At 35.7% G+C, this 25516-nt stretch overlaps 1 protein-coding gene across 3 annotated transcripts in view; it reads left to right on the top strand.

The window, feature by feature from the left end:
* Window positions 1–24475, top strand: part of LOC139123148 (vitamin K-dependent gamma-carboxylase-like) — a 51765-nt gene extending 27290 nt beyond the window's left edge. For all 3 annotated transcript variants that reach the window (XM_070689199.1, XM_070689200.1, XM_070689198.1), the window contains 14 exons: window positions 881–1036; window positions 4548–4713; window positions 7357–7435; window positions 7667–7773; window positions 9236–9399; window positions 10189–10358; window positions 10956–11084; window positions 11796–11927; window positions 12724–12875; window positions 13586–13755; window positions 16324–16454; window positions 17273–17414; window positions 19216–19375; window positions 19695–24475. In XM_070689199.1, coding sequence (XP_070545300.1) covers window positions 881–1036; window positions 4548–4713; window positions 7357–7435; window positions 7667–7773; window positions 9236–9399; window positions 10189–10358; window positions 10956–11084; window positions 11796–11927; window positions 12724–12875; window positions 13586–13755; window positions 16324–16454; window positions 17273–17414; window positions 19216–19375; window positions 19695–19776 — 1940 coding nt within the window. In that variant the 3' untranslated portion in view covers window positions 19777–24475. The remainder of the gene's footprint in view (window positions 1–880; window positions 1037–4547; window positions 4714–7356; window positions 7436–7666; window positions 7774–9235; window positions 9400–10188; window positions 10359–10955; window positions 11085–11795; window positions 11928–12723; window positions 12876–13585; window positions 13756–16323; window positions 16455–17272; window positions 17415–19215; window positions 19376–19694) is intronic.
* Window positions 24476–25516: the final 1041 nt, after the last annotated feature.

The following is a 25516-nucleotide window of genomic DNA, read 5'->3' as shown; positions in this document are numbered from 1 at the left end:
AGTTATTGACAAAGCAGTGTTGGTCTGTCAAAGGCAAATACAACCAATATGATTTATTCTGTTTGTATAATGAGTAAATACTCAAAAGCAACTTATTTTAATTCCCTGGTTATGCATTTAAAACTGTAAATTATGACCCAGGTGTTCAATTTTCTGAGGATTAAACATATATTGCTTGCAAGGTTGTTATTTGTTTTGTTCATCCATCATCTGACTTATCTTCATCCCATGCTGAGCCACTACTTATACATGCGTGAACGGATTTCATGTAAACGTCCTTCAAGATAAATTCACTAGTGAAATATCTTCACCATTCAGTTTGTAGTCAGCCATTTCGTTTTTGAGTTTACTGTGAGAGCTGTCATCAGACTTCACATGAAGTTGATGCAATGACTTGTGTGTAATCATCATGTAGTCACCAGAGTCCTCTTCATCATGTGATCTAGTTTCTTCTCCCCAAAGCATGTCTATATACACAGTATTCAGCTTGTCAATTCAGCCTGTACATGTGTAGACTGCATTGTTATTGGTGACAAGTGAATTGTAGTCCAGACTAGAATTCAAATGTAAACAATAACAGTGTATTCTACACATATACCGGTAGACGCTGTCTTGACAAGCTGAATTGTGGATGTTTCAACATGCTTTTGATAGGATAGCAAGAACTTGCAATTGACATACAAAACAATAAATGTAGTGAATAAAGTTACAGCTGGCCTTTTAACAATGAATCTTGGGAGGGTGCATCATCAAGACACTGAAAATTAGAGAGGGTGAGGGGAGGGTAGATGAAACTCTTTGCTAGATCTCTGAAAACTGCATGAACACTGAAAATTGCAAAGTTGATAGCAATAATTTACGTTTGCTGTTGTCTCTGCAGGTGCTTTGATGATGATAGACACCCTTTATGAGAGAGGTTTCACAGTGGCAGATTACAGATGGGGTGATACTGAAGAATGCAGATTTCCATTGTTTGATTTCTTACAACCTTTGCCGGTTGATTGGATGTATGTTGCTTACCTAGTCATGTTTCTTGGTGAGTTAATATTCCTCATAGTGTACTTTTTTTGCAGAAATTATGTATGGTATGGTTATAGACATACTAATGAGACATATATGTGTACTATATCGCTCTCCTTTTGTGTTTGTTACATACAGGTACATGTAAATAAATATACCTGGTACTGTTTCATGTTTCGTGCATACCAACAATATTGGTTCCAAGCCCAGGTATCGTACTAATACCTGTATATAACCAAAAACATGGTTCCAATGCCAGGTACAGTAAGTACTATAACACGCCTCATCCGCAGTCTGTGTTCTAATTCGTCAATTGAGTCACGTGGGGTGCGTTCTTTTTGTGCTGATCCACGTAAACGGCGTCATCAGGCATCATTTGTCGGAACTGTTGCCTGCCAGGCATCAGTTCCGAAAAATGATGCCTGCTGACGTCAAAAACGACACTGGCGCATGCGCAAACTGGAATGTAAACAAAGATGTCATCTGCGGCTGAGCGAAACGATATTCGAGAAATTTTTCGGTTTATCCTACTTTCTGAAGAAGAACAGAATTCTCTGCTTGCCAACAAGGACTCGAAACGGACGAAAACGATAATCAAAGGTGCAGTGAACGTTCTGTAGAGGTATTGTGACCCTGTCGGAAAAAAAAAATTCTTGCCGAACCACTCCAACATATTACATGTGACAAGTTTTGTGTATGGTATGTTCTTTTGCATGACTGTGGATAAGGTGTGTTTAAAACACATATTGACTGGCCATGAGGGCAACAGAATACGTCTGTACGCCAAGGGACTGTGAGTCACCCCCAAAAACAGACTGTTTCCCGAGGCCGAAATACTGTTAAATGTATAACCAACAACATGGTTCCAGTGCCAGGTACTGTTACTTGTATAATCACAATATGGGTTCAAAGCCCTGGACAATTCTGTTACTTTTATAATCACAATATGGGTTCAAAGCCCTGGACAGTTCTGTTACTTTTATAATCACAATATGGGTTCAAAACCCCGGACAGTTCTGTTACTTGTATAATCACAATATGGGTTCAAAGCCCTGGTACAGTTGTGTTACTTGTATAATCACAATATGGGTTCAAAGCCCTGGTACAGTTGTGTTACTTGTATAATCACAATATGGGTTCAAAGCCCTGGTACAGTTCTGTTACTTTTATAATCACAATATGGGTTCAAAGCCCTGGTACAGTTCTGTTACTTTTATAATCACAATATGGGTTCAAAGCCCTGGACAGTTCTGTTACTTGTATAATCACAATATGGGTTCAAAGCCTTGGTACAGTTCTGTTACTTGTATAATCACAATATGGTTCAAAGCCCTGGTACAGTTCTGTTACTTGTATAATCACAATATGGGTTCAAAGCCTTGGTACAGTTCTGTTACTTTTATAATCACAATATGGGTTCAAAGCCCTGGTACAGTTCTGTTACTTTTATAATCATAATATGGGTTAAACTCAATCATTCATGTTGAAATAGCTGACATTTAGCTTGCTAAAATGCAGCATCTATACATATAACTTGCAGATGATGAGATGGGTCGTAACTTAATGGGTCATAACATTGCACTTGTTGCCACTGTTCACAGTTAAATCCACTGCATTGAATGGAAGCTTTATCAATAGTGTCCACGAGTCAAAATTAACCAAATTCTTACCCAAAGGTCAAGTTAGCATATGCCAAAGAGCAATGTATTATGGGGCAATAAAAGATACCATAAAACATAAATGCACAATACCAGAGTTATTTAAGAGAATTATTTCTAGGTTTTGGTAATTTGGCAATGAGAGAGGGAGGTATCATCTCTTCATCTCTCTTTAAATTTGAAAATTTCATTAAATCAATTCTTCCTTTCTTGTTCAGTTGCTTGGAAAACAACATACTAGCAGACATTTATTCTTCAATTGACTCAGTGGCTTAACTTGAAGTGTCAGTGATAAGCTAGTCATGGCAACCATACACATAGAATTTATTGATTTCATTTCAGAAAATGTGTCAGGCGGTAACAAGTGGAAAAAATTCCCACAAAATTGTGACCTGATCGATTGTGATGTAGAAATTCAGATTGGAATCACATTTGTTTAAATTCCCATGACAGTCTGATTGAAATGTCAAGTGGTAGTTTGCTGTACATATATCCTCATTTACTGTGAAGTTAATTAAATTTATTGAACCTGAGATCATTTAGAAGTTATATGATACCGGAAATAGTTTTTAAATAGACTCAACAATGTGGCATTATTGGTGTTATGTTCCAAAAAGCTGGCTACAGTGTGGGGGAAAAGGAAAGTAAAATGGTTTATTTGATCATTAGCTTGTTTTTCATTTTTTATTTTCAATCATTTACAGGTCTATGGAACTGAACAACTTACTTTTAATTAGCAATAATTTCAGATGATGAATTTTTACTTTCTTGTACACACTGCGTAGACTGTTAGAGGGACTATTATGTACTTCACTTCTCTTAAATATCAAAAGTGAAAATTAAAAATATACAAATTGAAGTCCTCTATGGAACTGTCTCTCAAATTGACAATGCTAGGTCGGATTGTGGACAATTCTAGATTGTGGACAATTCTAGATTGTGGATGTTTAAAAACAACTTGCGATTTTGAATAATTAGACAAAAGTCTTCAAGCGAGAATAGGTTAGGATGGACCTGTCTGTTTACAGAGATTTAGGATAAACAGGTCAAAAGTCATTGCACGTTGTTCAAGAAATATGGTTCACCCTGGCCACAAAACAGCTACAATAAGACGTAAATTTGAAGGTGTATCTCTTTATGTACATGGAGGGGGAGGGGGTGGGTGGGTGCTGAACGGTGAAATTCATATGGTAAACACATGTATGAATACCATTAAAGTTACATTGAAGACTAATCATGGTACTGGCAATTGCATATCTACAGTCGTATACAGTTATGAATAGTCTTGCTCCTGATTATCTGAATGTTTTTAGAGGTGTAAAGCAAATCCACCGACATAACAATAGGTCTGCAAACAGAAGATTTACATATTTCAGGGCATAGAACCCAATTTTTTTAAAGAAGTTTTACGTACAATGGGTTTAAAATATGGAATACATTACCTGGAGCAATTAAATCTAGCTCTTCACTTGAATCGTTCTAAAGAAACTGCAAATGCCATATTTCCAAATAGTATGGAACTTCTCGCTTTTTATGTAGTTTTTTTTATTTGTTTTTCGATTTCCTTTGTTTACTTTCTGTGTTTATACATTTTTGCAATTTTTCTGTTTTCAAATTTCTTACTATATTTTTTCAATGTACGTAGTGTAAATTTTATTTAACTCAAGACTATGTGAGAAGAGCCAAAGGCTTAACTAAATAAAGGCTAATAATAATAATAATAATAATAATAATAATAATATACCACAGACATTTGCATGGTTATTTACAGTCACTTAAAGACAGTTGATTGTCGACATTTAAATGATCATAAGTTCTATGAAAGATAATGAACAGTGCATATACATTTTTACCAATTTTTAATTTCAGGTGGTTTTGGAATGCTGCTTGGGTTGTTCTACAGGGTTAGTGCTGCAATGTTCATAGTGGTTTACTGGTATATATTTTTACTTGACAAGACTGCGTGGAACAACCACTCATATATGTTTGGATTGGTTGCATTACAAATGTTGGTATGTGACGGCCATCATTACTGGTGAGTGTGTTGCCTAGAAACACATCCTGGTCAGCCATATTGAATTAGCACCATATGTGACATGGGTTTACAGTTTGTTTGGAGACAATAAAACAAATCCCTAATCTCTGTGAACAAATAGATAATTTTAGAATTTTATTGAAACGAAATAATGAGGAGGGCAGGCAAATGTGCATACTATGTGAACCATTGTAGTGTTTTTGTGTCATTAAATGTAGTTTGTGTGTAAAATGTTTCCTCAGAGTATGATTCAAATCTTTGATGATAAATTATGTCAAAAATATAAAAAACAAAACACATCACAAAAATCTAGTCTGACAAGTACGTTATAACCAACATCCAGAAAAGGTTTGATCATCGCAAATTTATTTCTACAATGAATCTGTCATCAAATTTGGTATGTGTTTAGTAGGAACAGCAAAACTCATATATCAAGTGTATGTGTGTCATCAATACTAAATGAATTCTACATGTGATGTTTTTTAGGATAAATTTCAGATCACTGAACTACATCTTATAAATATGATAAAGTGTTTCAGCATCTGGAAACAAATAGCACATAGCTTACTTTATTGAACAAGTAACAGCTTGTACATTAATAATTTACAGTATACTGCAAAACAAGTCTTTTTTAGCTGATTTAGCTAAGTGTTTAAATTCGTTAATTTCAGATGCTGCTAATTTCAATTTTTCCCCATTTTTACTATGGTCAAGATGTCTTTTCAGCGATATAAAAACTCGCTGATTGCAATGAAAATCCAAAATAGCATAAAAAGCATGCAGCTAATTCAAAGTGTATGTATGCCACAAATCAGTCCATGTTTCACTATAAACTTTGTTCCATAAAAACGAGATGTGTTCACTTGTTTGTTCGCTTTGGGTGACACATGGCATGTCATCTCCATAAAACATTACCAAATCTCTTCAATTCTGATCTATAAGAGTATGAAATATTATCACACACATAACTAGTAAATAAACAAGGCAAGAGCTGTATTCACATGAATTTAGCATTTATCCTTATAAATGTCAGTGGTGGTTCATATTTTAGACTTAGATTATCCATACTTATAAACTGCATGTATTCTAATAGTGGTTTTTCTAATCCCATTTTAAAAGTACATCAGTACTGCTTCTGATCAAACTACTGTTGTCACTGCAAACTTCTGAAACACAAAATTCCTATTCTGCCGCTAGAGGGCGCTGTTCTATAGTCAAACACAAATCAAGTTCAGCCAGTAAATATAGATTTGCAATTTGAATCCTCTTGTGTAGCATTGATCTATTTACTTCACCTTCACTGCAGAGGTATACAGTTACTTCAATATAGCACCTAGTAAGTCCGGTATTGAGTATAATAGCCAAATCTCAAACAACGGAGTACTTCAAAAACTCATGCTTTATGCACAATGATTTTCAAGGTGATGTTTTGAAGGGTATTGAACATCGGCGAAAATTCACACTGAACAGAATCTAGATTGACCAAATGAATGTTTTTTAGAAGTCCTACAAATATCAATTGGGTCTAAAAGTACAGTATCAATAAAGCTGTGTACATGGTAGAACTTTGCATGAGCAAGAATGTGTTTGAAATATTGTCAGCTTTAGCAACTCTGTGCATTGAATCTACAGTGTCTTAAGTCTGTATCCATCACAGTGTAGTTTGCTGTGAATAGTCGTGAAGACAGATCTCTACAGAGTTCTATGACTAACAGCACTCAAATCACATTCTTATTTTATCAATTAAAATATCACAACGTGGTATGTGGAACATGATAAGGCTCGAATGGATTTTTGAGGTAAATGTGAAAAGTTATGTTGAATAACTAGATATGGCTTCAATTTCATCACAGATTTATTATTATTCCCACAATACATGAAACACTCTTTCAAGAGAACATGAACAATACCACATGTGAATCATGCAAAATTCCTGATTCTGATTTTAAAGTTTGCCCAGAATTATATTTCAGACATTGTACACTACATGAAAACTACCGTATTAATCCAATACAGGCCAGGAGTCAATGTTATCCAATGTATTCAGAAGGACACCTTGTTGGTCACGAGAACAAAAATACAATGATGAAATGATTTTGTGCTCGATGGCCTAACTTTAATATGAAGACCAAAATATGGAATGACTCAAAAGGGCTTACAGTGTGGTAAAGCAAAGGGTCAGTTTTGTGTGAAGAATTAAAGGAACAGTGTCAGTATTGCTGGTTGGGTTAAAGGCACAGTGTCAGTATTGCTGGTAGGGTTAAAGGCAAAGTGTCAGTATTGCTGGTAGGGTTATATGGCACTCTCTGGTAGGGTTATATGGCTCTCTTAAGATGTTTCAAGGATGGCAGACAGTGTTAGTATTTGAAGAGTTAAGTGCATGTCAAGGGTTATGGAATGAAAAATTATGGATATTATGAGGGAAGACTTGAATGACTTGAGTTAGATTGAGGCTTTGGGTAGAGTTGAGGGCGCTACACTGAAAGAGGCAAGGTGAATGATGCATACAATTATTTTAGGGGTTAAAGGTAACACAGGCTATGTCTCAGAGGGTCAAAGGTCAGCATGTATCTTTGGAAGTCATCACTTCCAAAGCTAAATAATGTTGAAGAATAACAAGAATTTTGTACATTGTAAATTTAGGTCTGTTGATGGACTGCGAAGGCCTGAGATAAGAAATTCACATGTACCACTGTGGAATTACGCATTGCTAAGGACACAGGTATGTATCTTTTTTGGTTTATATTTTTTAATATGATTTCAGTCAATTGAGTTCTTCATTTGAGTAGAACATTTCTTTCATGCAAGATTTTCAACTTTCAACCAAAGTTTAGCAAGTGAATACATTGTTTATCCTTTGTTCTTGAACACTTGGATACACACGACACAATGTTTTAAAACACTACTAACACACAATGACAGAGATATAAATGAGTGCGATCCACTTCTGCAGATATTCTTTGTGTACTTCATTGCTGGTTTAAAGAAATTAGATATGGATTGGGTGACGGGATATTCCATGGATAGCTTGGCATCAAATTGGGTTTTCAAACCATTCAGGTAAGTTGTTTTTACCAGACATTGATCTTTGATTCCGTTTATTCTCTCAGTGCAATATCACAACTTAATGAACATATACAGATACGTCACACATTAATTTCTGTCAAAAGAAATGAAAATTCTAAACAGAGCTTTGCTAAAAGTTTATTCAATGCAGACAGAAAATCAATTAAAAGAGTATACTTCATGTGAGATCACTGCCAAGTCAGTGGTTCATTGACCACTCTTTGTACCAGTATTTAGATATTTAAGAACTCAAAAGGTTAGACACAATGAGTTAACTACTAGAACTGAGGAATTCCATATCTGATACAGTCTGAGTTAAAGGGGCTGGAACTGTTGACAATTTTTCACCTTTTTTTTGTTAATATACCAATAGCAAGTTCTTGTTCTACTCCGCAAGGCATGTTAACTTATAACACCTGTTATTTAGTTTATCAACGCAACACTTTGTCTATATGTGTAAGATGCACTGCTATTGTTTACATTTGCATTCCTGTCTTGACCAGAATTCACTTATCAACAATACCGTAACAATGCAGTTTACACATGTACAGGCTGAGTTGGCAAGCTGAATACTGTGTATCTCGATGTTGTTAGAGAGTAGAACAAGAAACTATAGGTCACATCAAAGATAAAAACGAAAAATATCATCAAATGCTACTGGTCCTTTAAATCTATTATCATATACCTACATTCACGTGCCTGTGTAAAGCTATGGGAGAAAGCGCCCTCAGATCCGTGCATTTTCTTACGTATCACGCCCCGGCCCAGTGCCCAAATACGGGCAATCGCGTGCATTTCTGAACTGTCTCGATTCTGGTTACTACTCGCGTTGCTATCCGCAAACGTTCTATTCATACACAAAGCCAGCGCGAGATTAGGAAAACATTTGCTTGCTCAGATCGTAGTTGCGCGTGGTGACAGTGGAGCCGCACAGGTGACATCGGCTTTTATTTCTAAATTCTAGTGAAATCCTGTGTATACTAAGTGCGTGCCTGTTCAGTATAAATTACAAGAAATCACGCTTTTGTCCTTATTACACCTCAATTTCAGCCTGGATCTCTGTTGGTCATGTAATAGTACTGATGTTGCTTTGTGCGTTCTAGAATTCTGCAGGTAAACAAATTAGTCATTAAGTATGTCAATCCGGGACGGGAAGCGGCCATCGTATTTATGAAAAACTGACACAAATGGCGAAAAATATTTGATATCGCACGCATTTTTATCTCCTAAACAATGTTGAATATTATGTAAACTACATATTTATCATTCCATAAGGTATGATAAAACCTTTACTGCCCTGATACGGCTTTTGAGGCCCTTGGTCGTACGGCGTACGGGCCCTCGCATGCTCGGGCCCTTCCGCCGTACGACCTCGGGCTGCAAAAGCTGTATCAGGGCCGTAAAGATTAATAAACAGAGACATTAATATCTCTTATTTCTTCTTTCTTTGTATCAGGTATATCCTGACAAGAGAACAAGTGTCCCTGTATATTGTACACATAGGTGGTTTGACCTATGACCTGTCTGTTGGATATCTTCTTTTCTTTGACAAAACACGATACCTTGGTTTTGCTCTCAGCTTTATGTTCCATGGGATGAATTTCTTCATGTTCTCCATAGGTAATCTACAACCTACTTTTGATCATTTGACTTGACTTTTTTATTTTCACAGTCACATGGCTGAGTCAGTATTTCTTTCACGTCAGAAATGTTTTTTAACGATTTCATGTGAAAAAAGCAATACGAAGGAAATTAAATTGATAACATTTAAGAGGCAGTAGCTCTAACTTTGATGATTTTGTCACAGTTTTATTTCGTATGTCAACTAAATTTCTAATTGACATGACAAAGCATGCCAACATGATGTCTGTACTTGTAGAATGCACTGTTGTTGAGTACTGTACATATGAATTTTAAGTCCAGACAAGAATTCAATAATAAACAATACCAATGCAGTTAAAGTAGAGCAAGAAAGTGTCGTTGACATTAAAACAGAAAATGGTGAAAAAATCATCAAAATTTACAACTATTGTCCTATCAAGCCTCTGCCAGCCGTCGTCACATAGATGTGAATTCCATCCATGTCTAATATTAATAACAATCGGCAAGACAGTCAAACAGAATTGATGTGTGAAACAGAAAGAAATAACAGTATCACTAGTGAGCACCAAAACTAGGTATCAGTGGTTCGATATATAACTGTTCAGAATTACACTGGTTATTCAATATCATTGTCAATATCAAGTCATTTCCAAACAGCCAATCCATTTACAATAGCCTTAATGTCAGAATCCTTAAGTTGCTGTTATAAATGAAAATCTACCAGTCAGATATAACCTTCTGAGCCACTGCACAACAGTTAGCATTTAGTGAGAGGAATTGATAACACTGGACTTTTGATGTCACTAGGTATGTTTCCATGGACCATGATGGCCACTTTATTCATCTTCTGTTATGCTGATTGGCCAAAAGAACTGTTTTGCAAACTGCCGGATAGGATAAAATCGGTGCTTCCGTCAACAAACCCACCACAGTCAAGTACTCACTGTGTTTATGACACAGCCGACAAAGAAACAGAGGTGAGTCATAGTGTAACCTGTTTGTGTTTTTATTTCAACATACTACGTACAAAACCATTTCCCATATGTTTGGTACATGAAACAGAACAGTAGAAAGTGATTAATATATGAAAGCTTGTATGATTGATTTGTACAATTTGATCAGAATGTTAAAGGGCTAATACCGGTAGCTATAACTTTTGATTTGCTGTTTTGATGATTTTTTCATTAAAATTTTGTTTTGTATCGGTATGTCTACAGCAAATTCTTGTTCTACTTCCAAAAGACTGTTGAAACACCACTATTTAATTTGTCAACACAGTGTCTGTAAGTATAAAATACACTGTTATTGTTTACATTTAAACTCTAATCTGGACCAGAATTCACTTGTCAACAATAACAATGCAGTCAGTTTGTACATGTACAGGCTTAGTTGACAAGCTGAATACTGTGTATCTCCTCATGCTTTTAGTAGTACAACAAGAACCATAGTTGACGTTAAAACCACAGAAGTGTAAAATTTAAAAATCATCAAAAGTTACAGATACTGGCCCTTCAAATAATGTCTCTTTTTGTCCAAGCAGTCCTGACTTCTATTCTGTATCCATATCATTGTAGACAGACAAATACACCAAGAAATGGAAGAAACACAAAGAGCCAAAAATTAGACACTACATAATGACTGCTGGTGTCATGATTTACATTGCAGTTCAAATCTTTCTTCCATACTCTCATTTTTTGACCAAGGTAAGTGAACAATTTTGAAATCCTTATCAATGCATTGTTATAATATCCTTAAGCTGCAATCCTAGCTCAGTGTACACTGCCAGCAACAAGGTATTGTTGCACTCAACTTTTTGCATAAAGTATGTCAATAGACTTTAAATTAAGTATTTTAGAGTTAGGGTTTTGCAAAAAGTATCGATCAGATATAAATCACAATTATTCAAATCATTGCAATTAAAATGACTATCTCTTCCCTCTTATGACACAGGGGGAGGCTAGTGGACGACTTCTAAAAAAATTATATTTGGCAAAATTTGCAATTGCTTTTGCTTGCCACCTTAATTTCTGAAATGACACATGTATCGACTTACAGATGCATGGGTATCCCACAATGCAGTGGGGCATGGATATCCCACAATGCATTGAGAACAAGCAATTAATTTCAGTGAATTTTTTAAGAGAGCAGTTGATAATGTATCCAGACAGAAAGTTAATGACTTCAGACTGACATATTTAGTACAGGCTTGATGTCAATCAGAGATAATTCAATTGGATGAGACAATCATCACAGTGTCATTTGTTGTCTTCACAGTCAACAAAAGCCAAAGGTATTTACTACTGTGGAATGGTGCACTTTTACATGGGATGAGGTCAATTAAAATAGCTGAGAAATTTCATATTCCCTAAATTGAATAATATATCATTTCTTCCTTATAATCACCTATTTTCCAGGGTTTCAATAATTGGACAAATGGATTGTATGGATATTCCTGGGATATGATGGTACATACATGGAATACCCAGCACATTAAAGTAACTTATGTGGATGGTGAAACTGGAGAAATGGGATTTTTAAATCCAGGAGTAAGTAACAAATCATATGAGGTAATGTGGTTAGAAATTCCCAAACCCTTATCATCATTATCAATCTTTAAATTTCTTGTTTCTGCTCCTTTAAGATTTGCACAAAATTGTCATGTGTCACTTGACCTATTACCATTCTGAAAAACAACAAACCAGCATACCAAGTCATAATGACACTACCAGTGAATTTCGAAGGGCTCTGGATCCGTTATTCACTTAATTAAAATAAAGTGGCAATCAATATTTCAATTCTTAGTAGTAAATTCCAAAAACATTTGAAGTTGATTTTGAAATAATTTGACCAACATGTGATTTCACATTCTAATGCAGAGTGTACAATGTGAGAATGCTAGTGTCAAACATTGCCGAATATTCTGTTGCTTTTTCATGAACTTTGATGCATTGCACTTCCCAGAGACTGACAATGTCAATGGATGACAAAAACTTCAGTGAATTCAAACCATTTACACTTTTAAAGGCTCATTACTGCCTTCAAGAATCCCTCTCCAGTATTGTATTGTAGTTTTCTTTTATTATGGAAAATGGTTCCCATAGAGAAATCTTTGTTTTAATATGATATTTGATCACCGCACCGATACTGATGAAGTACATTTGCCAATTTCAATTTCAAACATTTCATATTCATACAAACAATTGATATTTCAAAATTCCAACAATTCCCTGTTAACTCTGATATGTAAATTGTTGTTGAATTTCTAGAATTTGTAATGGAATTTCAATGAGAATTCAGTCAGTAATGCTTTTTGTCTTTTTGTATTCTTTGTTTTTCTCACAGGTTTGGACTACAAGCAGACGATGGGCCCAGCATGGTGATATGTTAAAACAATACAGCTCCTGTCTTTCAGCTCATCTACAGAGCTACAATATATCTGATCCACAGCTTTATTTTGATGTCTGGATGTCCATCAACCATAGATTTCAACAAAGGTAATAAGCAGCCATTTTGAATAAATGTATACTATATCTGGATGTCCATCAATGATGGATTTCAACAGATGTAATAACCAGCCATTTCATCGTAATGTATCAGTTACTACAGGGTCATACAGTAGCTCTGACTTTTGATGATTTTTTTCACTTTTGTTTGTCAACTAAAGTTTCTTGTTCCCTACTCCTAAAAGCATGTTGAGATACACAGTATTCAGCTTGTCAACTCAGCCTGTACATGTGTAGACTGCATTGTTATTGTTGACAAGTGAATTCTGATCAAAATCATGTGTATGTCTCAACCTGTCAGTGGATGACTTTACAACTCATTATAGAGGATACCTGGTCCAGACTAGAATTCAAATGTAAACAATAAACATGTATTGATAAGGTAAATACAAGACATTTCAACATACTTTTGGAGTAGAAGAAGAACTTGTACTTGACATATAAAATAGTGAAAAATCACCAAAAGTTACAACTGCTGGTCCCATAATATCTGCAAATACTTGCCTTGATTTCACAGTTTAAAAACTCATGTTTGGTGGCTGAGATGTTATGTAGTTGGAACAACTGCTAAATTGACCTAGTTTCCTTACAGAAAGCAACTGTGCCTGAAGTTATCAAAATGCGAATTTTGAGATCAGAACTTTTTTATTACCAATCTATGAAATATATAATATGCATATGACTCTTATTTGCATATTTAGAGTTTGGGATCCAAGGATTGATATCGTTAAAGCTGATTGGTCACCTTTTAAACCAGTGCCTTATCTTTTACCTCTATTGGTGGAGCTGTCACCATGGAGATCCAAATTGGATGAAATAGAGGACTCTCTTGATAAAGACACAGATGTTGTCTTTGTTGCAGATTTTCCAGGTATGCTTCCTTTATAAATACTTCTTGGTTGAGTAGAGAAGTCCGTTTCCAGGTATGCTTCCTTTATAAATACTTCTTGTTGAGTAGAGAAGTCAGTGTTGGTTTAAATGGTAGTCATTGTTAGTTTAGTATAGAAGTTATTGTTAGTTTAGTATAGAAGTCGTCATTGATGTGAAGTGATTGTTAGCATATGCTGTCCACCTGCAGGGAAAGCTTTGATATTAAACTACTACACAGTTACATTGGAGAAGGCTAACTCAGTAAGTGTTAAGTTGTACATTTACTGATATTTTGACAACAACTATCCTACTGTAGATAAAATTTAATTTGTAGATTACTGTGATTACTGGTTAAACACTTTGGATTAGCTGTAAGCATTTTTAGCTAAATGGAAATATAACTTGAACTAGTGGGTTCCAAATTGAGCTTACAGGACACTTTGACCACTGTTAATGTTTTGAAATGTTTAAATTAGCTGCATCTTAATTCAGCAACCCTTAACTGTAGCTAAATAAGCTAAAAAAACACGCTAGCTAAAAAGACATGTTTTACAGTATCTCATTCAGGTCTGTTAAAATGACTGTTAAAATGATCGTGAAATTTGCATACCCTAAGCACTTCCTCCTGGCATTCATCTATTAATTTTCCAATACAATTACATTAATAAAAATCTAATTATCAGGCTATGTGTATGAAACTCTTATTTTAAATTTTGTTAATTGGATGTCTGCATGGTCGCTCTAATCTTAAATTTTATTAGTCCCCACGGACACTGTCCGGGGGGACTTATAGGTTTGGTCATGTCCGTGCGTGCGTGCGTGCGTGCGTGCGTGCGTCTGTCCGTCCGTTCACGCAGATATCTCAGAGATGCAAGAAGCGATTTCATTCAAACTTGGTACAAGGATTACTACATATGTCATACAGATGCACGTCGATTTGTTTTGTGATACGATCCAATATGGCCGCCAGGCGGCCATTTTATTACGATTTTTTCATGTACAGAGCCATAACTCAGACATGTTACAACCGATTTTATTCAAAGTTGGTACAAGGACATTGACCAATGTCATAGATATGCACGTCAATTTGTTTTGTGATACGATCCAATATGGCTGCCAGGCGGCCATTTTATTACGATTTATTCATGTATAGAGCCATAACTCAGACATGTTTCAACCGATTTTATTCAAAGTTGGTACAAGGACATTGACTAATGTCATAGATATGCACGTCAATTTGTTTTGTGATACAATCCAATATGGCCGCCAGGCGGCCATTTTATTATGATTTTTTCATGTACAGAGCCATAACTTAGACATGTTTCAACCGATTTTATTCAAAGTTGGTACAAGGACATTGACCAATGTCATAGATATGCACGTCAATTTGTTTTGTGATACGATCCAATATGGCCGCCAGGCGGCCATTTTATTACGATTTTTTCATGTACAGAGCCATAACTAAGACATGTTTCAACCGATTTTATTCAAAGTTGGTACAAGGACATTGACCAATGTCATAGATATGCACGTCAATTTGTTTTGTGATACGATCCAATATGGCCGCCAGACGGCCATTTGATTACGATTTTTTCATATACAGAGCCATAATTCAGACATGTTTTAACCGATTTTATTCAAAGTTGGTACAAGGACATTGACTAATGTCATAGATATGCACGTCAATTTGTTATGTGATACGATCCAATATGGCTGCTGTGTGGCCATTTGATTACAATTTGTTCATATACAGAGCCATAACTCAGACATGTTTCAACCGATTTTATTCAAAGTTGGTACAAGGACATTGACCTATGTCATAGATAGATATGTCAATTTGTTATGTGATATGATCCAATATGGCCGCTAGGCAGCCATTTATTGGGATGTTTTCATGTACAGAGCCATAACTCAGATATGTTTCAACCGATTTTATTCAAAGTTGGTACAAGGAGATTGACTAATGTCATACATATGCATGTCAATTTTTATGTGATACGATCCAATATGGCTGCCTTGCGGCCATTTTGTTACCATTTTTCATGTACAGAGCCATAATACTCTCAGGCATATCTCAACCGATTTTATTCAAAGTTGGTACAAGGACATTAACCTATGTCATACATATATATGTATGTCAATTGTTTCATGATATGATCCAATATGGCTGCATGGCCATTTTGTTACAATTTTTTCCTGTCCTTAGCCAAAACTTGGGCATGTCTCAAATATGGTACCAGTGATAATCTGTCAAGTGTTAGAATTGTATGCAAAAATGTTTTGCAACATCCTGTTGATTAATTCCTAGTTGACTCATTTTCTGAACTTTAGGATGGTGGCCTACATTGGTTTTATGTTTTCATCACCATGAAACTCATTCTTGGCCATTGAGCGCCATCTGTATCAAAGTATTTTTATCACAGACCTAATTAATGAAGAGGACTCTATCCTCTCTGAGGACATGTAATCAAAGTACCCATTAACAAGTGGGGACTGTGTCATCAACGATGACTTGTTGATAGGGTGTCTGTATAGTTGCTTTAATCTGCTCTTTTCCACATTTATGTAGGATTATACTTAGAAAATTACATCAGTGAAGACTTGGGTAACACAAGCGTTCAAGTGCTCAATGGAAAAATTACAATTTATTTAGAATCAAATGATACAAATATAACTTTATCAGAAGGGGAACAGATTCAGGTTTGTACAATCTATTCACATTTCACATTGTCTATCATTACTGTTACAAACTATTCACTTTTCACTTTGACTTTCATTACCGGTACTTTTGACATTTATTGATTAAGGTAGTATGTGCCTCGAAATTAAAAAACTAAAACTTTTGCTCAAACCACATTCCCTCCATACTCTGTGCTCAAACTTTCCCGAAGAAAACTCATTTGATTTTTTTCAATCTCTGGATCCATTTCTTCATATAAGCAAATTCCAGTAAAACTTATACCAGGACAATGTAATATGATGTATTATATACCGGTACATCATCTTCTGTCGTGATATGATTCAACACGGCCACTGGATGGCCATTCTGTTATGATTTTTGTTCATTTCTAAAACCATTTGGCAGACATGTATTAATGGGTTGATTTCAATCAATCTTGGTGTAAGGAAAATATATCATGACGTAAACATGCATGTCAATATGCGTTACTACCTTAGATGATCAATGTACTATGACATACATGTATGTCGTGGTACAGCCATGTACAGGCCATAGAGTCTCCAGGTCACTTCTCTACTATAAAATTTTCAAGAACTTGATTGTCAATGACAAACCTGCAAACAAGTCATCTGCAACTTGGATCAACGGCTACATCCTAAAAAAAGCAGTTTGTCAAGCATTTGTTAAACATAAATTGAAATACTGTTGATAGTTGATAGTGAAATCAGTTTATAAGTGATATGCATGGTTAATGTTTTGTTGATGAATGAGGTGACACTGGAAATACATCTGTACCCCAGCAAGAAGTGAAATGTTTCACCATTGTGATTGCATACAGGTTCCTGAGGGTGCCTACCACAAAATTTACACAGTATCAGAAACACCATCGTGCTATATGTATATCTATGTCAACACAACTGAAATAGAATTCTCCAGAAAAGTGAAAGAATACCAGAACAGAAACATTACAGAATCTGAAGGTAGGTATCAAACACAACTATGCTCTCTGAAGTATTTGAAAAATTTCCCTTAAAGTGTTTGAATTGTGTACCTGTCATATTTTTACTTTTTAGCTCAGATGCAGAAATAATGAGATACATTCTTTTTTTTGTCTTTCAACATCCGTTATCTGTCATCTTCTGTAAACTTTAAACAACTCCAAAACCACTGCTTAGAAAACTTTAACCCTTTGAGCGGCAAAGTCAATTTTTATCGCCTCTGTAAAATATACCCCATTTAATTTTTTTCAGATTTTTGCGAAAAAGTTTGCTAAAAATCTGTAACCTATGAAATATGGTGTCCATTTGGTCAAAAGGTATAAAAAAATCGAAGAAAAATTCTGAACAATTGGGAAAATGTTACACTAAAATTTTGGTGGGAAAAATGACAGCATTCAAAGGGTTAATATTTGATGTGCAAGTCATTCAAGACCAAAATTTGTTCATTTGATGAAACGGTTTACATATACAGAGGTTTTTTGCTTATTTTCTCAGTTTTAGTCAAACATTTTCTGTTACACCACTTGCATTACAGCATTGAAATTTTATATGTAACTTCTTAGGGATGCCTTATTAAGTGTTATAACATTAGCATAAAATTTGCATGTCCAGATTTTTCAGAATTCTTTTTCTCAATATTTGCTCAATTTTCTTAAAATATCTCCTCTCTAAAACTGTTGGTCCAATAGCAATCCAATTAGTTTGTAAGTTCCAAGAAATGATTTTATTCAATGTTTTTCCAAAGTGTTGTTTCCTCTGATAGCTTTGAAATTAATGACATAGCTTCTTTGGAATGCCTCATAAAGCGTTATTAATATGCATAAAATTTGCAAATGAAATTTTTGAGAATTTTTCTCACATACAGAACTCTACTACATGATTTGCATTCCCACTTGATAAAAGTGATTATGATTTTTCAGCTAAGCTGGTCTGTGGAGTTGTCATGATGTCTTAAAGCTGCTTGGCTTCTCATATTACATATTATTGCCTGAATACATGGGTTTATGTGCCCGAGAGCAGGTGACAATTTGCCTGACGCCACGAGGGCAAATTATCTGCTGATGCAAGGGCACATAAACCTATGTATTCAGGCAATAATATTTTTATTACATGCCTCTTCACAGTTAACGCTACGGTATATGACATTTAGTTACATGCAGGGCATTTTCAAACGTTTTTACCATTATCGACCAGCATGAAACAGATTTTAACGAAAGTCAAAATAGCAGTGAATATTTTACATCTAGCGTTAAGCGTCAACTCTGATGTCAAAAATGTCAAAGGCTTCACTTGACCGGGTAACCATAGAAACCGGTCAGTACATCGTTCACCAGCCCGCTAACTCCCTGGATGTTCCTATTCAAAACAATGCACTGATTTGCACTCACATCGAGACATGTAATAAATCTATTTGTCAAATGTTGTGTTTTACAATAATTTATGTCCAAAATTAATTGAAAAGCCATTTCAGCTGTGTTTGAATTGAATTTTCAGTGTCTATGCAGCAATTCTGTTCATTATTACAATATTCTGTTGTTTAAGCAAACTTCCAGCTGAACTATGACTACTACGATGCTTATTTGTGAAATTTTTTCACTGCAGAGCAACTCTTATGACATCCAGGAACACTATATTTCACAAGTGTCATGCAAGTTGTACAGCACAAAGATTACCACAGTACTACAATTAATATATCAGATATCTGTACATTCAGGACTTTATTTTCGACATTTGGCTAGAATATTCCAATGTTGTCAATAAAGTATGGTATTTGTATTTTTAGGTGACAATTTTGATGAAGCGTTTGACTATGACCCTGATCTGGAGGCAAAAATAAAACAAAGAATTGCAGTCATTGAAGAAGCAGAGAAAAAACATAACATGACAGCATTAGAAAATGTTCAGTATGTGATGAACAGAAGATATGAACAGTTACAAAGAGGGTGAGTTGAATCATTTTACTTTCAAAAATAAATATCTGTTTGAAAAACTGACATTTTGGTCTGCTATTTCCATCATTGGATGTAACTGTTCTCATTGAGCAATCAATCAGCATTACAGGGTTTTGGTGTTGCCAATTTTCAATAACCTGCTCACCCCTATTGCCTGTAAACAGATCCAAACTCACAATTGATAACAATTAGTGTGGGCCAAACCATAGTGGTGAAAGGGTTAAGTATGATATGTGGTAGTTTTATTTCTAAAATTTTATCCATTGACATCAGTCTTTCAAATATTGCCACTAAATTTTTCACATTTCAGAGTTTTCAAAACTGGTGCAGCTTTGAGGAACATTATATTTGGTGCGCCTCCTCCAGCAGCAAGTGTACAATATGAAGATTAAACAATTGAACCAAAGTGATATTACATCGCCATAGATTTGTTTCTTCCTGCCATGTCTTTCCGAAAAATCAGCCAGCAAAAAGGCACAAGACCACTAATTCACTTCCGGGTTCGTTACCCACGAAGATAGTTTGGAAGAAAAATAGTGCAGACCTTGAAGTTTTGATACCTGCATGGATGCTTGTTTAAATTGAACTTTAATGTCAAGAATTTTTGTAAAGATATTTTTCTGCCTGAATCAAAATGCAGACTGTTGTGAATAATGACTGAAGCATTCAGTGGTAATATGAGGAGTTCTAGGGCCATAGAAATCACAACAATAAGCCTGAATTCCGTCAAAAACACCACTTAGGGCGCTATTTTCATCGCTATCTCAAAATTTCCGTGGACTTGCCCACATGAAAAATTCATCAGTAGTCAAGCAGACATTGACCTAACACCTGTTAAGAGGATTCGTGCCGCTGAATGTTTTAAAATAGGAAAATCGAGCTCAACGCTACTGTGGTGCATTGTGGCCTAGGGGAAATTAATTATTGGTCTTGTGCCAAATACTGTGATAGAACACCCAGCAAAACACTATGACAGAGCACAGCAAAAACTGTGACAGAATGCATAGCAAAACACTGTAACAGAACACCCAGTAAAACCACGGGCATTCTGTTGTTCTTAAATGATGGTGTATAAGCGTGTAAACATGATTTCGTATTTTAGTTTCCGTTTGCCGCTGGAGAACTTACATCCTGATTTTAAAAAAATAAAAGCCTCAACAAAAATGAGGTATTATTAATACAAAAGAAACAGTCGCATTCTGCTGGTTCACCCAACTGATTATTCTTTCTCTCACACCCGGTCATTCTGCACCGCGGCATGTACGGCAGAGTTCTTACCAGTGCGTATTTACTGCAATTATGAAGCGCGTATTCGAAGTGCGGCGGAGAATGACGATGTACGTTGCTATGACTGCCGTGTACATGAGCGCGGTGGCTGGAATGGAACGTGCACGCGACGACAGCTATGCACGCGAGCGCCTCTGAACTGTCGTCTGCTGTCCCGGCCTCAGAAATGTATACATATACATCATTATGTGAAACGACACAGCAAAGGTCGCGCTAGCGTACGTATAGTACGCGTATATATGTGTGCGCTGTTCCGCCGCGGCGTTTAACATCGAAAGAATACGGTCGATGTGGTCGCTTGTGACGTTCACGTAGACATGGTCCGACCTTGATCTGGTTTTGTAGCTAAGTCGGCATTTCAATCTGAACGGCATCCTGTTATAAATTTCTTACACAGTTATCATCAAAGTTCGTATTTACATATAAGCTGCTTAGTTTATTCAGACTATCATTTCAGAACAACAGAGTGCCCATGGTAAAACATGGAAACAGAACAACCAGCAAAATGCTGGGACAGAACATCCAGCAAAACATGGCGACAGAACACTGACAAAACCACCCAGCAAAACACAACATTTACATCTGACATAAGATGGCCTACCTAGTTTTCAAAAAAGCATTGTAGTCCATAACACTAATTTTCAGTTGATTCACACTTCCAAACATCAATGGTACATTGCTGGGAACTTCTCAGTATCAACAAACTGGATCTACATGTTTAATTGAAAACATAGAATTCTTATCTTCAAAAAGACCACAGTGATTCTAGTCAAACACTCCGATCCTCAAGACTATAGTCAGCAGATTCAAACTTCATCAGTTAAACTATCAAAGATATACTTTTCTTCATTTCTTGTTGTAGACTGTTCAAGACAATTTTTTGGAAATTTTTGGAAAATTGTTTCTATATTTCCTCTAAAGGTCAGAGTTCATAGTATGGGAATTTTTCTGTTTTTGCTTCCAATGAAAATATTTTCTTAATGCTACTGAATTCTTATAGTTGCATCTTAAGGTTTTGTCAGATATCTTTGACATAATTACAATTAATGGCATATCTTTGTATTTTGAATTTGGTCGACAATACATTTGACTGAACATTTTTCTTTCCATGGTTTTTCTGGCTATTCAATCCTGGTATCAAATATTTCATAGATTATTGATATTAAGATAAGTATGGCACTGGCACTTATCATTTCTCATACTGCCGATATTCAATTCACTCTTATGAATAAATAGTTGCACTGGTCAGAGTTTAGTGTTTATTTTTAGTCCCCGCGGACGAAGTCCGGCGGGGACTTATAGATTGGGTCCCGTCTGTGCGTCCGTCCGTCCGTCCGTCCGTCCGTCCGTCCGTCCGTCATCAACAGTTTCTCAGACACTGCTGAACCAATTTCGTTCAAACTTGGCACAAAGGCATAGCACTATGACCTACAGATGCACGTCGATTTATTTTGTGATACGATTGAATTTGGCCGCGAGGCGGCCATTTTGTTGCGATTTTTCATGTCTTTGGACCATAACTCAGACATCCTTGAGCAGATTATCTTCAAACTTGCACAAAGGCATAACACTATGGCTTTCATATCCATGTCAAATAATTTTGCGATATAATCCAATATGGGCGCGAGGCGGCCATTTTGTTGCGATTTTTCATGTCTTTGGACCATAACTCAGACATCCTTGAACAGATTCTGTTCAAACTTGGCACAAAGGCATAACACTATGGCCTACATGTGCATGTCAAATTAGTTTGCGATACAATCCAATATGGCCGCGAGGCGGCCATTTTGTTTGCGATTTTTCGTGTCTTTGAACCATAACTCAAACATCCTCGTACTGATTCTGTTCAAACTTGGCACAAAGGCATAACACTATGGCCTACACATGCATGTCAAATTATATTGCGATACGATCCAATATGGGCGTGAGGCGGCCATTTTGTTGCGATTTTTCATGTCTATGGACCGTAACTCAGACATTCTTGAACCGATTCTGTTCAAATTTTGCACAAAAGCAAAACAGTATGCCCTTCATATGAACACCAATTTATTTGTGAAATGATCCAATATGGCTGACAGGTGGCCATTTTTTTGCGATTTTTTCATGTCTTTGAACCGTAACTCAAAATCCTTGAACCGATTTTGTTCAAACTTGGCACAAAGGCAAAGCACGTACTATGGCATGCATATGCATGTATCAATTAACCTTGCGATAGGATCCAATATGGCTGCAGAACTGCCATTTTGTTGGAATTTTGCATGTCTTTGAAGCATAATTCAAAGGTCATTACACCCATTTTGTCCAAACTTGGCACAAAGATCAAGCACTATGGCATACATGTCAATTTTCTTCGTGACATGTTCCAATATGGCTGCCAGATTGTAAATTTTTTTCCAATATCTCTGCCCAATGGTCATTTTTGAAATTTTCATGTCTTTGAGGCTTAATTATATGCAAATATTCCTAACCAATGTTGTTGAGACTTGGTACAAAGATAAAGTACTATGGCATACATATGCATGTCTACTAATTTTGTGCTATGATCCATATGGTCAAGAGACAGCCATTTGATTACAATTTTGGTGTGATTTTTTTATGTCTTTGAAACATAAACATGGGTCACTGTCCCTCGATGGACTGATTTTGTTCAAACGTGATACGAAGATAAAATACTATGGCTGCATTCTTGTGCACATTAAATTGTTTCATTATATGATCCGAAATGGCTGATGGCTGATTACAACAACATACCCAATCCCATAGCATTTCGAAAATTCCACCAAACCATGTGTATAGTATGTGCCGTCATGACACTAGAGGCAGTGAGGGCATCGTTATGTGTGATGTAATCAAAAGTTCCTTCAATGGTCATTACCGGCAGAGATGGGTCAATTTATTGAACGTTCCTCAGATTACTTTATTATGCAAGTCACAGGCCTGATGCACCCGTTGCATCAATGTCATTCCACAGCGACCTAGACCACAGCTACCTAGACACCAAAGATTATAACAAAATGGACAAGCGGGGACTGTGTCATCAACGATGACTTGTTTGTTTAAAATGTCGTTAAAAGGTTAATCAATTTTTTTTCCATCAGCAATATTACTCTTAAAACACTCATGGATAAGTTAAACCCTAATTATTTACATCAATTTTTCGCCAACTCAAGGCCAAGCCATTTTGTAACTTTCTGTCTAGGACATGGATGAAGATTTTTAGGTCAAAAGATTGAAAAAACAGCCATTTCCATTGTCTATATATTTCAGTTTAAAGCTTTAAAGTACAGTTTCTGTACATTGCATTGTTGAGTAACATAAAGCGAGGAGCTATATCAGCTGCTATATTGCTTGTTGAAGCATGAATGGAAAACTTCAGAGTGGCTTTAAACAAAATCCCGAAGACATCTCTCAAATTTCACACCCAGGTCTCTACAAGAAGAAAGCTTACTATGAAACAACTCAAAACTTGTGTAATGTCTGCAGTTATGTCATCTGTACAAATTGCTTTGTTGGAAAAGAAGCATGTTGTAGACTGAGAAAGAAGATTTTAAAGTGTAATATTTGCATAATATACTAAAATGTGGCATTACTGTTATTATATTTTATATCTTATTTATCATAGCCAAAGGCATCTTGAGTTTTGGCATCCACATGTACCAATTATTTGATGTCAAACTCAGATACTCAATGAACATAAACATTTCAACATTTTCAATTTTTGATGAAATATTTTCATAGACTCTTGTAACCTTAACATTTATTGCTCTAGTATTTCACCGGAAATAAAAGTTATTTTCAATGTTATCTTCTGAAGCTTTCATGCTGTTAGACAATCAGTGTGTGTGATTTCTGTGAAACACCTTGTGCAAATAAATTATTTGTAATTGATATAGTCAATACTAGAATGACATCGGCATAGCAATATGGCTGATTACCAACAATATCACAGTTCCATCATGAGTATTAAAAAAATAAATATTTGTCCGGAATTTTTGATTAGGTTTTCAGAAATTACACTAATGTGAATGGCAAATTTGGTGCATTGTTAGAACCAATGCCATGACTCTTGCTGTAAGTCTCTACAAGCAGCAGAAACAAATTTAATACAGGCACAAAGATTAGATATGAACTGAACATGCTCACGTGTGTAGTAGTGAGTCAGGGCTGTCATTTAGTTCAACTAGTCTTAATCATAGAATGTAAGTATAAGTAGCAAGTTTCATTAATTTTTATGATTAATTACAGGATATGGTAATTAGAGACTGATGAATTAATGCATTGATTGTAACTTTTATCTTATCAAAAACCTCAGAGTTCCATATATTCCAGATAGTGTATTTAACATAAGAAGTAATACAATGTATTATTTCTGAGATTGAATCATCAATGTCTGCTCCAGTTATTGCCATTTTTTTTTTCAAGTCAGTGTCTTCATGTATTCCATGCTCTTTTGTTAAGAACAATATCCCATAGTTTGTTTGCATATCTCCAATCAAAAATTGCATGTTCAATGGTCTCTTCGTCCCCACAGATGTGGCATTTCCCATCACTAACTTTGAAAATTTTTGCCAAACTTTCTGTGACTAAACCTATATGATATATCTTCCAGTTTAGGTCATTTACTACATTGCTGACAATTTTGTCTGAATTTAAAATCTGGAACAAGGACTTTTTATAGTTATTCCAGTTAATATTCAAAGTCTCTGTCCAGTCACACTCCATACATGGTATTTACAGGGCCCTCAAACGGCCGACATGGTCAAACTATCGTTTTACTAACATATTCACACTCCACACAGCGGTGGCGCTATCACTAGCCTCTTTCAACACAGGACTGGGGTGACA

Source organism: Ptychodera flava, chromosome 22 (assembly GCF_041260155.1).
Source record: "Ptychodera flava strain L36383 chromosome 22, AS_Pfla_20210202, whole genome shotgun sequence".
Lineage (NCBI taxonomy): Eukaryota > Metazoa > Hemichordata > Enteropneusta > Ptychoderidae > Ptychodera > Ptychodera flava.
The sequence above is the reverse complement of the archived record's forward strand: the minus strand, read 5'-3'. Positions and strand labels throughout refer to the sequence as shown.